The sequence below is a fragment of the Fibroporia radiculosa genome (genome assembly GCF_000313525.1).
Source record: "Fibroporia radiculosa TFFH 294 genomic supercontigs, scaffold3449, whole genome shotgun sequence".
NCBI lineage: Eukaryota > Fungi > Basidiomycota > Agaricomycetes > Polyporales > Fibroporiaceae > Fibroporia > Fibroporia radiculosa.
In genome coordinates, this window is record NW_012133385.1 from 46,210 (window position 1) to 62,352 (window position 16,143).

General features: G+C 46.6%; 2 protein-coding genes across 2 annotated transcripts; one reads left to right on the forward strand and one right to left on the reverse strand.

Moving 5' to 3' along the window:
* Positions 1-7,807: 7,807 nt before the first annotated feature.
* On the forward strand, positions 7,808-9,865 carry FIBRA_04798 (uncharacterized protein; the record flags this gene model as incomplete). The annotated part of the gene is made up of 19 exons (XM_012326585.1): positions 7,808-7,877; positions 7,933-7,951; positions 8,011-8,089; positions 8,152-8,165; positions 8,229-8,327; positions 8,379-8,388; positions 8,441-8,458; positions 8,512-8,537; positions 8,592-8,617; positions 8,666-8,700; positions 8,748-8,772; positions 8,816-8,913; positions 8,970-9,012; positions 9,083-9,167; positions 9,219-9,278; positions 9,326-9,353; positions 9,408-9,477; positions 9,528-9,766; positions 9,818-9,865. The coding sequence occupies 19 exons, from the start codon at positions 7,808-7,810 to the stop codon at positions 9,863-9,865; spliced, it is 1,092 nt and encodes a 363-aa protein (XP_012181975.1).
* Positions 9,866-11,532: 1,667 nt separating this feature from the next.
* FIBRA_04799 (uncharacterized protein) lies at positions 11,533-14,399 on the reverse strand (the record flags this gene model as incomplete). The annotated part of the gene is made up of 12 exons (XM_012326586.1): positions 11,533-11,579; positions 11,637-11,652; positions 11,720-11,803; positions 11,859-11,889; positions 11,941-11,966; positions 12,029-12,046; positions 12,100-12,145; positions 12,202-12,300; positions 12,353-12,366; positions 12,433-12,511; positions 12,571-12,589; positions 14,312-14,399. 12 exons carry the CDS (start codon positions 14,397-14,399, stop codon positions 11,533-11,535), a joined length of 567 nt encoding a protein of 188 aa, XP_012181976.1.
* Between the last annotated feature and the right edge of the window lie 1,744 nt (positions 14,400-16,143).

Here is a 16,143-nt window from a genome sequence, read left to right on the forward strand (position 1 = left end):
TTTAGTCAGGTAATATTGATGACTGATGAAAACCCTGAATATGGGGTAACGTACCAAGATTATGAAGCCCATCATAGGTTTCTGCATCCAATTAGTATCTCCTAGTAGATGGGCCCGCGTCACTGTTGAAGCTGCAGGAAAGTTCCTGCCATTGGATGATAAGCTGAATTGGCATATGAGCAAGATTCTAGACGAGATAAGTTAGATTGCCGCTTCAGGATGAACTGGCATCCAATTAGATATTTCCGACGGTCTTGGTCCTAGACATGTCTGAAATTCTGGGACAGGTCAGCCATTTCCTTCAAATCTCCAGTAAAATATCAGCATCATCCCTATCTCCGAGCTTCTAGCAACGCAAAGAGAGTGACGTTGGCCACAAGCCGAAGCGAAGCCCCACATTACTAATCCCGTTGGCACAGCGGCATTCGTTCAGGCGATTCATCGCGAGAGCGCTTATCCTTGGTTTATACGTCTTCATCTCAGAACTTTGGCCGTCGGACAATCTAATTGATTTAGACAGCGAGTGAGTGCTTTCACTCACTTCTACTGTGCAGAGTTTCTGGTATGTGTCTTCGTCAGTACGTACCACATCTCTCACTTGTGAACACGAGTAGTAAATCTCTCGAGTAGTAGTATGTCACCTGCTGGAGCGTCATTGAGTGCCACACCATTACAATGGGAATCATGCTAACTGAAATAGTTCGCAGCACTATATCATCACTCACCACTGCGACGCACGCTCTCCTCCAATCGGCTACGCTACTTGCACCAGTCTCCACGTGTGCCCTCCCTGAGAGCCCAGATGACCTGTTTGTTGGATAGATAAGCCCTTACCTTCGAAGGCTGATACGGTTGCAGGGGGTTGAATTTGATACAACAACGCTTGGGGGCATGCACTCGTGACAGTCTTCTCAGGCTTCCTCACTTTCTTCAGGTCTAGTACCACGAGAATACAAACCTTGAGGCTTCAAAAAAAGTGGGTAATCAACATGAGCACTTATTGAGACTTCAATGTACGGCGCGACTTGGACGACATAGTCTGATATGCTGAAAACACAAGGGTAATTATCAATGATTACACATGACGATTCTCGTTGACTGTAACTAGATTGTGAATGTGAAGAAGACTTCCAGAGGGTTGTGGAAATTGTGATTGATCCAACTCGATTATGACGAGCGCTCTGTCGAACGATGCGACTTGACTTGAAGCTGAACACGGCCATGTTTCCCGAGATGGCACGTATGTATGTAGCACTATAATCAAGTGGCGCTTCGGAGGTCAAGAGACATGGCGTATGATGATCTTGCTTTCTTCCTAAGAAACGATCGTGAATTGAGACTTGCCAACAAGGACGCAAAGAGAACTATAACCGGGGTACGCAAAAGATCACTTAGCGCATATGAGCTTCCCTGAATTGCATCGCTCACGTTTGCTAAGAATAGCTACAATTCCAACAACTATGAGCTTGTTTGTGCCTAGCAGAAACATATACTAGACATGTAGAAGCACAATTACTGTATAGCGCACAACGTCTTGAACTAGATCATACCATGAATATAGAAGCTATCGAACAGAGACTGTCCCAGTATGAGAGTTTTTTTATTAAGTTATAATGAAAGACTTACCTTGTCAGTAGGCCGGTATGGATGCTATACAGCATGAGCATGCGGATCAATGTATTCGTCCTGACGAATTCAAGAGTTGATTCGTAATTTGACTAACTCGATCAATCGACTGATGTGCTAACCTCGAGAAACCCGTGCGGCTTTGGGCTAGTAGCAAGCATAGAAAAATGGCAATCAACGAGTCTGCCAATATAATGGACCCAAAGGTCACGTATACGAAATACTGAAAGGCTCCATTCATAATGTATCAAAAATTGAGTAACATAATGGGATATTCACCGAGATATCTGTAAACTCAAAAAAGTATTTTGGTGTTTCGAACCTAGAGCCAGTCAAGGTCAGAGATTCTAGTGGTACATATTCTTCAGGTGAGTCACCGACTGACCCCCAAATGGACAACCCTGTAAGGCAAGACAAAATGATCAGTAACAATTTGTAAGAAAACTACATTCAGATATACCCCATCCACCACCTTCATCAATGTGCGGCATGTGAGCCATAACAGAAAGGCAAATGAGGTCAACACACCCAAAGCAGCAATAGAGCTTAAAATCTGTAATGCGTGAGGCTTATGCGCGATCAAGAAAAGCGTACATACAATTGCAGTCGCCATGAAGTTATTTTTGCCACTAACTACTGCGAGTTAGTGTGAACGCTGGTAGTATTCGATCCTCGCGTACATATCCAAATTCTCCAACAAAATATGCTGAATCACCAAGGGAGTTTAGCCTATAATGCATGAGAATACACAGACTCGTGGGCATACCCCCTCACGATAGCTTCGCTCAAGCACTGTTGAATATCTCAGATGGGACTGTCACAATGTATAGAGGGGTAGCATACCGAGACTAGAAAGTGCGCCTGTTTTTATTTGGATTAGAGAGCCACAGTGACTGCGGGAAGGAACTCACAGTTATGCTCCTTATGATCATTGTCGTGTCATTGTCAGCTGTTGAACGTAAACTTATAACACAAAGGCCTACCATACTGACTGCGAGGTAACCAAGAATATATCGGCATGAGCTGTAACAGCGTGGCCATATGCAGCTATTGCGAGGAGGACTATATCGATGAGATCTAGCAACCTGACAAGACTGTTGAGGATAGGATATAACAAATATTACCATAAACTACTACCATAGGAAAGCAATCTATCGATGAACAGCAAGTCATTTTTTCATGCGTGTATAGATTGTACAGATGAAATATACCCACCAGGATCTTCATAAGCATAATGTCTGTTTCACCTTTCCTGTAGTACATAACAGTTTGAAGGCTATTGATCCCAAACAAGCTGAAAAAACTCGTTGTTGTTTGACCATTACATCAGGGTGAGCCGCAATGATCTAGACGCACAAGTCAGCAAGAACGAATTCTGCTTATAGTCAGTACATATCCTTGTATTACGCGCATTCCGGTGCTCACCTACAAAGATAGCACCAAACACGCTCGGAGAATACAGGGACTCGAACAGTGGCATTGAAATAGATTGGAACTTCTCACGCCGCAAGAATTGGAATGAGTAGTAAGTAGCACGTCGCGGACACTGAATGTCGTATCAGTATAGGTGTATCGTCGACTGTTAGTTTTTCTCAACCAACTTTTCAGGCGAGAACATCATTCATCCGTGATTTATAACGATGGAATGGCTCCAAAATTATAGATCACCGCAATACCTGCGATGCGCAGGTGGAGAAAAGTTTGCGTGGTTCAATCACTTCTGAACATTCTTCTGGCCGCTGCCACCATTGCCTGCGGATGAATCTATGTATAGCTGAGTGTAATTCACACTTCATTCAACAGTTGTCGCCCCGGTAACTGTCAAATGCAAATTCTATCAAAGGCCACATGAATGATCAATGCCAAAGGCATTAAATAGATGCTGGCTTACGGGGAAACACAATGTATGAAGCTCTATACTTCGAATCATACAAACAAATCACAGGCAAAATGGATCATACTAGTAGCACTAGTTGTATCACTTGTATTTGAAATAGGACACTTACAGCTATCAGACGCACTGCTTCACGTGCACGCACAACGGGGAATCAAGCAGCGGAAGTAAGGGGAGACTTCGACAACGCAATGAGGGTATCATTTTATAGATATGATAGATATGCCAAATGTGAATGTGTCGACCACAATCTGTTGTCCGCCGCGATCACTGGTGAAAAGCAATAAGGCAATTAATCCAAGATGATCGTGGCATTTTCAGCCTCGATCCCCAACATACAGCTGCCAAAGCATGGTTATTGAGTGGAATCCCAGAGGTCGGTGGGCGACAATGCTGCGATCGGTGGACCAGCTTTTGTCTTGAGATATGGTTGTGCATTGAGACTGGCCAGCAGAGACGTAAAAAGAACTAATCAGAGTAAACATAGCCGACGACTTCTTCACGAAGAATAAGCAATACTCACGCTTACTTAAAATAACTAAAATTCCCATAAACATAAATTTGTTGGTGCCCTTCAGGAATATATACTAAGATCAAGGCGTCAGAAGCTGTAAGCGGAACATGCTCAGGAATGGATCGGACCATGAGTAGGGATGTGGTGGCACATAGACTAATACTGAGGCGTTAGTAAGTATGTATATATAGGACTGCGTGGGATTTACCTTGTCATCAAGCCTGTATTGATACTATACAGCATGAGAATACGGATTAACGCATCTGTTCCTTGAGAGGCGAAGAGTCAATCTTTACATTGTTTTAACTATTTGCAGTATATACCTACCTGGAAGATCCTGTGCGGCTTCGAGCCAGTAAGGTGCATAAAGAGACGGCGATGAATGTATCTGCTGCAGCAATTGATCCGAAGCCCACATATACAAAGTACTAATATGGGTCTCACATGATTGATGCAAATTTGGCGGGAACAGTAGTACACTCACAGAGATTTCCGTTAGCTTGAGAAAGTAGTTGGGAGTGATGAACCTAAAATAGATTGGAATGAGAGATTATGGTAGTCTACACCCCAGAAAAAATCTACCCCCAAATGGAAAACCCTAGTACATCGGAGTAAAAGATCAGCTATAATGAGAGAGCATGCCTTGGGCGTACCCCATCCACCACCTTCACAAATAGGTGTCGTTTATGTGAGATGAGACATGGGAGTAATGAATTCATGTGCCATACCCAATGCCCCAATGGAACACATAATCTACAATACTTGAATCGTCATGACCGAATAACAGAAGTAGTTGACATACAATCGCAGTGGCCATGAACCGATTTCTCCCACTAATTGATAACAGTCAGGCATTACACTATCAAAATGTGTGAAGCACCCACAAACCCATATTCTCCAACAGAACAAATTGTGGATTATTGTAACTCAGCCCTCAGGATATACATACAACATGCCAAGCGTACCCTCTTAGAATCACGTCGCTTAGGAACTTATCAGACGGCTTTAGACCAGAATAATACAGATTTGCAAAAAGAAATTACCCACGGAAAAAACGAAGTGCGCCTACAAAAGGTCGAAATATTACCAAAAATTTATTCAGACCTCTAAAATCTACTTACAGTCAAGCTCCTAATATGCGTCATCGGGTTAATGGGTATGCACGGAAGAACCACCTGAGAATACGCCATACAGACTGTACGACTAAAGTCATATTCCCATGGGCAGTGACAGTATGACCATATATAACTTGCAAAAGGAGGACTAGATCGACGAAATCCAGGATCCCGGCGGTGAGCATGTAAGAAGTAGGAGATAGCACGATCGCCCAAGAATTACCATATAAAAGCGATCTATAAGTGCAACCATTTCCGTAAGCTCATGCCTCGCATAGACAGAAGGATCCAGCTCACAAGACTCTTGAAACTAATGGTGTCTGTCCCATTCCTGCGATAATACACAAGCACCTGCAAGCTGTTGATACCGAATAACCTGAAAAAAGGTTGATTTAAAAGTTGCTACGCTTGTTTGATCAACGTATACATAGATGCAAGTGCAATCCCTACCGTACATCAGTATATATTTCAAAGTAATTAGGGCAATCTCACCCATGAAGGTAGAACCGAGTACCCCCTTAGAAAATACTGATTCATCTCGTTGAAGATGTTGTATTGTCTTGAGCTGCTAAAAACATAAGTAAATGCATAACAAGACGTCAGAAAATCAGCCTCTCATCCATCGTAGATACTTTATATGCAAAGTTTTGAAATTGGGCGGTTTTGACGATTGTGATATCGGGCCCCCTTGTAGCGTGCCTTCTGCTTGCCGTTGAAAGTATGAAGTTAGGGACACTACATAACGCGGTGAAAGTAGGGTATAGTTACCGACGTTATCCACATCATTCTGAACTCGCGTGGGCAGAGAGTTGAGTAGCGGAATACCGACGCAGGACGGATGGTAAGATTGACTGTGCCCCAGGGGCATCAGTTCGCCACTATCGGACATAAAACCATTTTTCCGCTCGTTACCGCATGTCCATCACTACATGCCACATATACAGCTGAACAGGACAAGGCACTGCGAAGGTGCTTGGCGTCAAGGGACATTGATGATATTATAACGGTGGCGGAGAACAAGGACCTCATGCGAGGCCATGCTGCCTGCTAACGGCAACTACCGACGCACGTGTGAGGGTGACGTGAGACATGGGACCCAATTTTGACCATCATTTCCTTCCCACGGTTTACGATACTGTGCTCCATTGCAGAACTCAGAAAATACAACGTCAGTCTGGCATCGTATATGCGGAGGACTGAGGAATGCATAGAACCGTGTATTGTGAGTTGCTATACGCAGAGGGATGCAGAGCTTGTCCTTTCCATTAGGAGGAAATAGATCTTTAACGAGACTAGATAAAGTTTCCTTTTTGACCTGTTGGAAGTCTTGATATATGCGTATTTCACAGCTTTGGAAAGGCGAAAAGCTACTTTCAAATGTGGAAAAAAGTAAGATTCCCACATAATGTTATTTAAAGCCTTATCGCACAATTCCAATGCCATTCGCGTACGTTTCGACGGCGTCAAAAGGATGATTTCTTTGTAGTGATCGTCTGTGTGGAACTAATGGCCACAACTTGACATGAACATACTAGACGGCATTGGATGTGGAAGTTAGACGAAGTGAGACACACGCACTTGAGAGCCAGAGATAGTTGCATCGCATGTCGGTGCGTATGATTCTGAATCCATTTCCTGTCTCTCGAAATCTCGGCCATGAATCCGGCATTCTCCGGCATCCGCTCAGTCATTTAATATATCGTCGTACATAGTATATGGGTTTCGCTTCGTGGGAGATGAGTACGGAATCCTTTCGTGATGGGGTGTCGACGGGTCGGGGACGGCCGATGGTTGCGGTGTCGGAGACTGATCTTGGAAGGGTGGAAAGGCTTTCCTCACTCAATTGACACTTTTTGATTATTTTCTATGGCGAGAAATTCGACATTCGATACGTTTGGGTACGAGACCGGTCATCTTTCGTTGTGACACTGCTCTTCAGCATCTCTTGCCTTAAATGGCCGATGTCCACCTTGCGGTCCCGTTGCACTAGCGCCAGTACTGTACAGCTTTCGCCGCTTTTACTTCCTATGTACACCGTCTTCTCCCCTCCCTGGCCACATAGAATACCCTACACTAGCCGCTGACAACCGCCCGCGCGTCGGGTGGTGTCTGGTGCCTTTGTTACGATTCTGACCTACATGCACGATTGCACTACCTGTATTTGCTGTCTACATGGGGCTCAGCCCTCGCGGACAATAAAAGGACACAAAAAAAGGGTTGGGACACATGATATCATGCGACCGGTATATGCCGCCACCGCTGTGGAGGCGCGACGACGCTAAGCCAGCCTCCGCAGTGGTGTTTGACGTTGCCGTGTGGCGCTCATACAATCTGCCAGTGCTTCCGTGTCGTGCGCGGAGATGCGCTTTACCGATGTGCTGTCGGCCTTTCGTGGGTGGCCTACCGTCTGATAATCAGAGGATGTAAATTTCTGTTGGCTTCCCTGTGGACCTGTGGTGAAGCGACCTTGCCACAGGTGGTTTGTAGCAACACCGACATGCACCACACCCGCACCGCGTATGCTGCTTACGGATTTCGCATAACTGCTCAGCGGACCTGCTCCAGATAATCCATATTTAAGGCGGCTGAGATGGCTCCTCTGAGCAAGTTCCATTCGCGATCCAACATACTCTATTGACTCCGATTACTCGCAGCGTGATGTCCCTACAGGTACAACGACGAGACGAACTGGACTCTATGCATGCTGTGCTGGGGTCTGCCTATATTGGTGAGTGGGGCCAGGTGTGCTCTCTTGTATGTAGCACTCATCTACGACTCGGTAGGCACAGTCTTCGCATCCATGTATGCCCTCATCTTACATAGACTCTGATTTGCCACCGTATCTAACTGACCGCTCGCAGTCTATATGGATTCAACACTATGCAGGCCTTCAATTACTTCCAAAACAGTAGTGCGGATTCGAAGGTCTTGATGAGTCTGGTGGGTGAAATGATGATCATTAATAGCGGAGGACTACGTGCGTTGACTGTCTTCTATACCAGCTCATCCTCTTAATGTAAGTCACGGGGTGCATCTTCATCGTTCCGGTGGTCGGGGTGCTCACGATTATCTGTTGAAGTGTCCTTGATACATTACATCTGGCGTTGATCGTGGACATAGTCTACACCTACACCATTACCAGTGTCATCGATTCCGAGGTCTTCGTACGGCCACCCTGGTGAGTCATTTGTGGGCAGAAACACGCGGGTGCTGATGCACTGCACCATAGGAGCATTATAGTGAGTGCTGCACTCGGCTTCGCCGTCCATAGTATTCACTCGGCGCACACAGGCACATATTATCGTGTCTGTATGTGGCAGATGGTCCTTTCGTCTCTAGTACCCAATTGACGATCCGCTTAGAGCCTAAGCGATGCGATTGTGAGAAGGTACGCTGGTTTCTGCGGTTGTTGGAGGCGAAGCACTCACTATACATCTTATAGCTTATATTGTTGGCGGATATGGATGTGTGAGCGCATACACCATGTTCCGCATTCTCTGCTCACCTTGTTTTTAGTCAGCAACAGGAATCGACTTATGGCCGCTTCTGTTGTGGGTGGTCCTTGTGACGGTACCGATGGAAGCTAATGCTGGGATAGTTATTGAGCACCGTTGCCGAATTAGGTGCGTTGTTTTTCTGGTCCTCTGGTTCACATTAACTCTCCAGACGCATCGCAGCTGCTTGTTGGGGTACGTTTCTGCGCAAACGTTTTGCTATATTCGATTGAAATATTCATATGGCCTCCCAGCGTTCTCAATATGGGGGTCAGTTCAAATGATACATTTTCCTGAGCATGAGAGACGATAATGACGGATTCTAGGTTGATGACGCAGAACTTCTTATTCGAAGTCACCACAGTGTCGGTGAGCATACTGTTGTATATGCGGGGTCGCATGTACGCTCAGAAACAGAGCTAGTATTTTCTTTATTCAGCTCTCTGCGCGAGCGTCATGGCGGACGCCCTCATTGCTGCATACATGTGCTACCTTCTAGCCCGGAGTCGCACCGGATTTGCCAAGTGAGCGCATCTCGAGCAGCTGGGCACTTGCACGACTAAGCCCTCCCTCAGCATCGATTCCGTAATCCGTGTACTAATGCTGTACAGCATTAACACGGGGCTGCTAACAAGGTATTGTGCTTTGTTGAAGTATGCTGTCGCCGTTAACAGCGGCGTAGTCTGGCTGCGGTTGCAGCCCTGCTCTTAGTGAGTACCGACGTCCTTGGATTCTACCCGTATCCCTGATGCATCACTGCACAGTTCGTTCTGTACCCGGGCACCGACTTCCACAAGTTCATGTTCGTTGGCATATTTTTCGTGCTTCCGAAACGTAAGCCTTGGTTCCACGTTCGAAGTAATGTGTGACGATGCACTTCACAGTCCTGCTCACGTCGTTGCTAGTAAGCCTGAACGCACGCGCATCTCTGAAACAGAGTGTACAGCCCAGTGTATTGTTCTCGACGATGTCAGCTCTCTCTGTAAGATCAGTTCTCAACAGATCAAGCCGGGTCTGGCGGAGTCAAACAACGATGCCGGCCTCTGCGTGGCCAAATTCGAATCCGTTGACCACCGCAACGTCAGCTGAGCCTATCACAATACCAGTGGATCAGCTGATGGAGGTAGGTCATTTATAGAAGACTGTGGTCTCGTCTATGCTGACTGTGCTGCAGGAGGACCCACGAGCCTCAAAGTTGGAACCTTACAACAGCGTGGACTAAGCTTCTCTTGTTCGCTAGGATTTTAGTGGGACTTTTCTTCAATACCTTTGTGGGGGTCTAGTTTTTGTAGAGAACATGCACGAGCTGACACCATGTATAATGTATAACATGCGTATCAAAATAAACTCCTAGCGTATGTATACAGTGCAGAGGGCGACGAGGGTATGCGCTGTAGTTCAAGTATATTGGGTGGTACGAAGCCATAAGGGTTCGCGCACCAACGGTCTACGACACATCAGGGCGAGAGATAGCGATGGATGCGGATGGGACCACAGCCTGACAAGAATCCGCCTGAACGCCTTGATAGGGATTTGCCTCGAATTCGCTTGCCATCATGGCTAGATTCCGGAGATTGCATGGGAAGCATGTTGTTTGTTGCTCTCAGATGCAGACGTCATCCTACGCCTCCCAAATCTATGATGATGGCGATGAGGCCTCCGATGTGCGAAGCATTATTACAACTCACCGCTGTGACATATTTCCTCGGACGCTATAGCCATAGATAAGAGCTGGAGTGAAGATCGGGTAAAAAGAGTCGTAGGTAAGACTTCAAAAGATTGTGGTCACTACAAAACAGCGTCTAGCCTCCGAGCATAGTGACAAGCGCCACTCAACAGCCAGCAGTCGAGATTTGAAAGCGGCCTACCCTGTTTCCCTGAGATAAAATGTACACGTCAACCGATTCGACATAGCACCGGGCGAAACTCCCGCTCAGAAACGAAGTGTGAGGTTGGTTTCCTCTAAGAAACTCCAGTGCCTCCGGACTTGTTAGTATTAAAAGACGCGAAGACAACCGTAAGTAACACACCACTCAATATATGCGCAAAAGACAATCAAGCATAGGAGATGTAGAGAGGATTCTGACGGTGCAGCGCAAGTATCATACCAAAAATATATCAAACGAAAGCGCCGACCACGATCTGCAGTTGAACCCGACTGCAGATGCAGCGAACAAGGTGACTGCAGAATTAGAGGCGACTGTGACATCTCCAATCTCGCCACCCAACACCGCATCCAGAAGCACAGAAATTATAGCGTGGCCATCAAGCGCAATCCCAAAAGTCAGTAGGGAGCGACACTGTATTCGGTGGGCCTGCTTTTGTCTGAAGGTACCGTCGCGCATTCAAACCGGCCAGCAGGGATGCGAAAAGAACTAATCACGGTTAACATTATCAATGATTGCGCGCAATCAAACCTCACTCACGCTTGCACAAAATAAACGAAACACCCAAAAACATGGCCTTGTGTGCACCCTTCAGGAGTACATACTTAAAACAAGTCGTTCAAAACAATGAGCGAAGTATTGCAAGAAACGAATCAGACCATAAGTAAGGAAGCGGTGGCGCAGAGACTAATATGGTGTCAGTAGGTATATATAGCACCACGACACATTTACCTTGTCAACACGCCTGTGTTGATACTATAAAGCATGAGTATACGAATCAACGCATCCGTCCTTGAGATATGAAGAGTTAACCGCTGCGTTATTTCAAACATTCAAAGTAAATATTCACCTCGGGAATCCCGTGCGACTTTGAGCTAACAGAAAGCATAGGAAGACGGCGATGAATGTGTCTGCTGCAATCACCGATCCGAAGCTCGCACATACGAGGTACTGAATAAATCCTCGAATGAATAATGCAAATTTGGCAGGAACTGTAGCACACTCACGGAGGTATCTGTAAACCGAAACAAGTTGTCGGGAGTGAGGAACCTAAAATAGATTGAGATCAGACATTATGGCAGTCTACTCTCTGATACAGAGACCAACCCCCAGACGGAGATCCCTATTGAATTCGAGTAAAAAGGTCAGCTATAATGAGGGAGCATGGTTGTTCGTACCCCATGCAATACCTCCACGAGTAGGTGTCGATTATGTGAGCGGATACATGAGAATAATGGGTCTGCCATACCAAAAGCGCTGATAGAACTAAAAACCTATAAGAACGATTGAATCGCTGTGATCAAGAAACCAAATGAGTAGATGACATACCACTGCGGAAACCATAAATTTATTTCTTCCGCTGACTGATCCGAGTCAATTTCGAAACTGTCTGAGCTTGTTAACCACTCACAAATCCATATTCTCCAACATAAAAGCCTGTATGATATAGCAAATCAGGCTTCGAGCCGTTGTATGGCATTCCGAACAAACCCTCTTACGATCCCCTCGATCAAAGACTGACCAGACGGCTTTATATCAAAATAATACAGAATATGAAAAGATGACTCACGGCAAGCAGGAAGTGTGCATTCAGAGGTGAATTCACAGTCATGTTCCTAAAATATATCATTGTGAAATTGGTTATGCGCGGCAGAACGACCTGAAAGCTTACCATGCAGGCTGTTTGGCCACCTCTAAAATCGCATGTGCAGTGATAGTACGCTGATAGATGATTTGTGCAAGAAGAACCAGATCGACAAAGTCCAGGATCCTGACAGCAAGCGTGCGAAGACCACGAGATGACAGTATTCCCTAGAACTTACCATAGAAAACCGATCTAGAAGCAATACAAACCAATCGGTTGTCAATCCGTGCATTGTATGAACAAAATAGGCGAGCTCACTAAACTCTTTAAAAGGACTGTGTCCGATTTACTCTTCCCACGATATACAAGAACTTGAAGGCTGTTGATACCGAACAATCTGTAGAACAGTTTAGGTGTTAAAGTTGGTATGATTATTAAGTAGCAGTCAACGCGCACATGGACGCAAATGTAACCCCTACCACGTCATCAGTCTATATATTTGAAGTGGCCGTGGTAACCTCACCTAGAAAAGTAGAGCCGAGTACACACTCACAAATTGGTCTTGATCCTCCTGAATATTGTGTCGGAATAGATGTTGTGTTCTCCTGGGCTGGTACGAGCAAAGGTGACCACATGACAAGACGTCGGACGATTACTACCAACACACCGCGAATACTTATACGCGAGACGTTCTATTCAGCGGGACGGTGCCTCCTAAGTTAAGCCATGCCACTCGGCTTGCAGCCGAACGTCTTTATTCGACACGTGAAAGCCTTGATGTCATGATGCATGATGTTTCTAGATCCGCAGCGCTCGAAGCGTGAGCGTAGGATGAAGATTGACTTGGCGGGCATCTTCGCCTTGCCGAATCGACCCTAGTGTAATACATATGTGCAACATGCCGTTCGCAACTGCCTTCGGCAAGCTTACGCGGAAGGCATAGAAACCGACGAGCTACATTTTTGCTCGTCTCCGTTCCTGATGTAGTTGTGACCTTGTCTTGGAGAAACGCAGTGGCTTTTATCGGGGGAAGAGGGTTTGAAACATGTTTCTAGCCTTGAATGGTCGGAGCCGGACCCTGCAAGTGAGTCGCACTAGCATGAATGATATGTATATCCTATATTTTTACCATTGTACAGCACTTGACCATTTCCTTTCTTTCGGACCTGCACTGAGATTATGTGCGATGCGAGCATCAGAAACGGAAACAAATTCCAGTTTTTCAGCAGAGACAACAACAGCGTAGTCATCTGCGTTACGCCTGCACCAAGGAGGCCTCGCCCGACATGGGTATCAACAAGGCCACCATTTTCCACCCTCGCGCACCTACAGCGACAGCGCCGAACATTTGCACGAGACGTTGAGTGTAGTGACGACTTCGCAATCTATGTACAACGAGGAGAGGGTGTGAGCGGATGTTGAGGTCGCGCCTGGACGTAGCGATATGACGTCATTACAGAGGGTGGGGAGGGTGTGCGTCATGTCGACAAGAACGAAGGAGGGGAGGGGGTTGCATGATGAAGGATGTAAGATAAACAATGGTGAAGAACGAGATGGGCGAGACCTGACAACCACGAGAGAGGAAACCCCAGGGAATGGACAAGAAACAAGATGGAAAACATATACTGCATGGAGTGCTTTCAGTTAAAAGCTAGCGAGCTGTAGAAATATCAGTAGGAGAATGAAATCTACATAGGACGTAATTGGCAACAAAAAATCGAAAGTGAAACGCGCCGTCTGTGCACTCATGATCTCCAAGCCTATAGATATTGCACCAGGTATATATATATTGAGGGGGTGTGAGGCCCAGTCCGCGCTCAAGCCCAGAATACACGTAGGTGTGGTAATGAGGGGGCTATGTCTGTGCAAATATGAACAGCGAGGGGTGTGGTGGGAAATGTGGCAGATATACGGGCACAGCCCGCGGGGCCCACACTATACTCAGTTACTGTCATACCAACGCACAACAATGGAGACAGGAGACCTAGAAATCAGTGTAAATGTAAGTCCCACTCAATATACATGACTCTGGAATGCAGATCCAGTGGACGATGGGCGGATTTACTCACAGAAGCCGTCCACTAGTATGTAGTGCTGGAAGCCTTGACGAGAGGTACGTCCGCTAGGAAGCTTCAGATATGACATACATCGCTTCGCTAGGAAACCCAATAGTGCAGCGAAGAAAGGCCATGCGCACATTTGAGGGAGGAGAGGTGGGGGAGCGCACGAACAAGCCGCTCAAACGCGACTACAGAGGGGAATGTCACCACGAAGAGATCGAGCATGGTCACCACCCAAATGTAAGAGTCACATGGAAGAAGATTTCGCTGTGTAGCTGCCCAGCCTCCCAGTGGCACTGCCAGAGTCTCAGCAGCTCGACTTCAGGTAGCTTCTGCATCATGTTACCAGCAAACAATATGCAGGCAGACATTAATTCCCAAATGAATGAGACCATTTTGATGGCACAGCATCGCTCGGGCTGCTCCCCCAGAGTACGCATCAGGTGAAAGACCTGCTTTCTGCCCATGTTCATCACGGCAACCCGACTTCGAATATGAAGGAGACATCGGGGATGCCATTCACGACATACTTCGCTCAGTGGGCGCAGCACTAGGTAAATATACTCGTGTGTGTCAGGATTGCTGTTCATGACCAAATCAATGATCTGCTCCCATAGATGTCTTGGAAGTGGGTTCAAAACCACAGGGCAGATATCAACTATTTGCGTTCGCGTCCACTTAGCGATGGACGTATCGCAGCACGACGGTCGGCCATTCCCATCTATCCTGTACTCAATAAATCTACATGCAACAGGAAGGAACCACTCACCAGCTAAAGCTGTATGAACACCTGCCTGGACATTCTGGGGGCTACGCGCTCGAGAGACGTCCGCGGAAGGAGATTGCATGTGTAGACAGTAGGTGAATTAGATGTACAATACATCCAGCTTTCGAGTGGAGTTAGTTATTATAGCCATCTTTGCGAGCGTCACAGCTATGACAGCTGCGTAATCCAGTACCATGAGCGATCATCTAGCAACTCGCTCGTATCGAACTAAACTGTGCTTGGAGAACACTATACGCACAGGATGGGGCAAGAATGCAGCCTCGCAAGGCCATCGTCGCAGAGAAATACGGGAGTCGCGAAAGGCATCGCAATAAGTTAGAGTTCGATCGAATGTGGAAGATAGTTCAGCGGCCAAGCTGCTAGTCCAGAGTAATTGAGAGTAGAAGCATCTCCGTCGGCGCCTTCATCGTTGCCCAGCATCCAGTCGGAGCCAGCGTACGAGCCCGAGTCGCCGAAGTCTGACGCGTGAGACTGTTTCTCTCAGTCTGCCTATCCACTATAAACTCACCAGTTTTCAAGTCATTCCCTATGCTCAGCTTGTCCCCGTCTCGAATCGCTGTCGCCAACCTCGCTGTACTCCTCGACGCCTCGACGCCTCAACACCTCTGTGTTCACTCCTCCACCTCGATACCTTCCTATGTAACCGCAGGCCGCAGCGGACTCGAATGGTACATGGCTCCGAGTGAGAGCGACGGGATTTATTGGAGCGAAGCCATGAAGCGATGAGACAGAAACCATGGACGCAAGATTGCCGGAACATCCTGATTCTATATTGTCGGTGCTGCAGTTTCTCCTACAAGTTTTGCTGGAAGAGGATGAAGAAAATGATTGACGATGAGGAAGAAGGAGACTCCGGATCGGTGTCGAACATCCTGTGCTGCTTTGCATCGACTGGCACCCTACCCAACTAGGATATGAATGGGATGAACCTTTATGAGTTATTTTTTTTTTCAGTTTTAGTTTCTGCTGCCTCTGTTTGAATCAAAAGATGTGAAAAGGCAATGCTGGAAACTGGTCATGGAGGATTGGATTCGATGTCCAAGGGAGGGTGCAATAAGCATCAAGGCGGTTGAAGGTGTTTTGCCGCTACTTAGTACTTAACGTTAACTAAACTTTTCGTCACAGGGCCGGGCGGCTACTGATTTTGCAGTGTATGACAGTGCCAGCTCCGAATGCTCGACC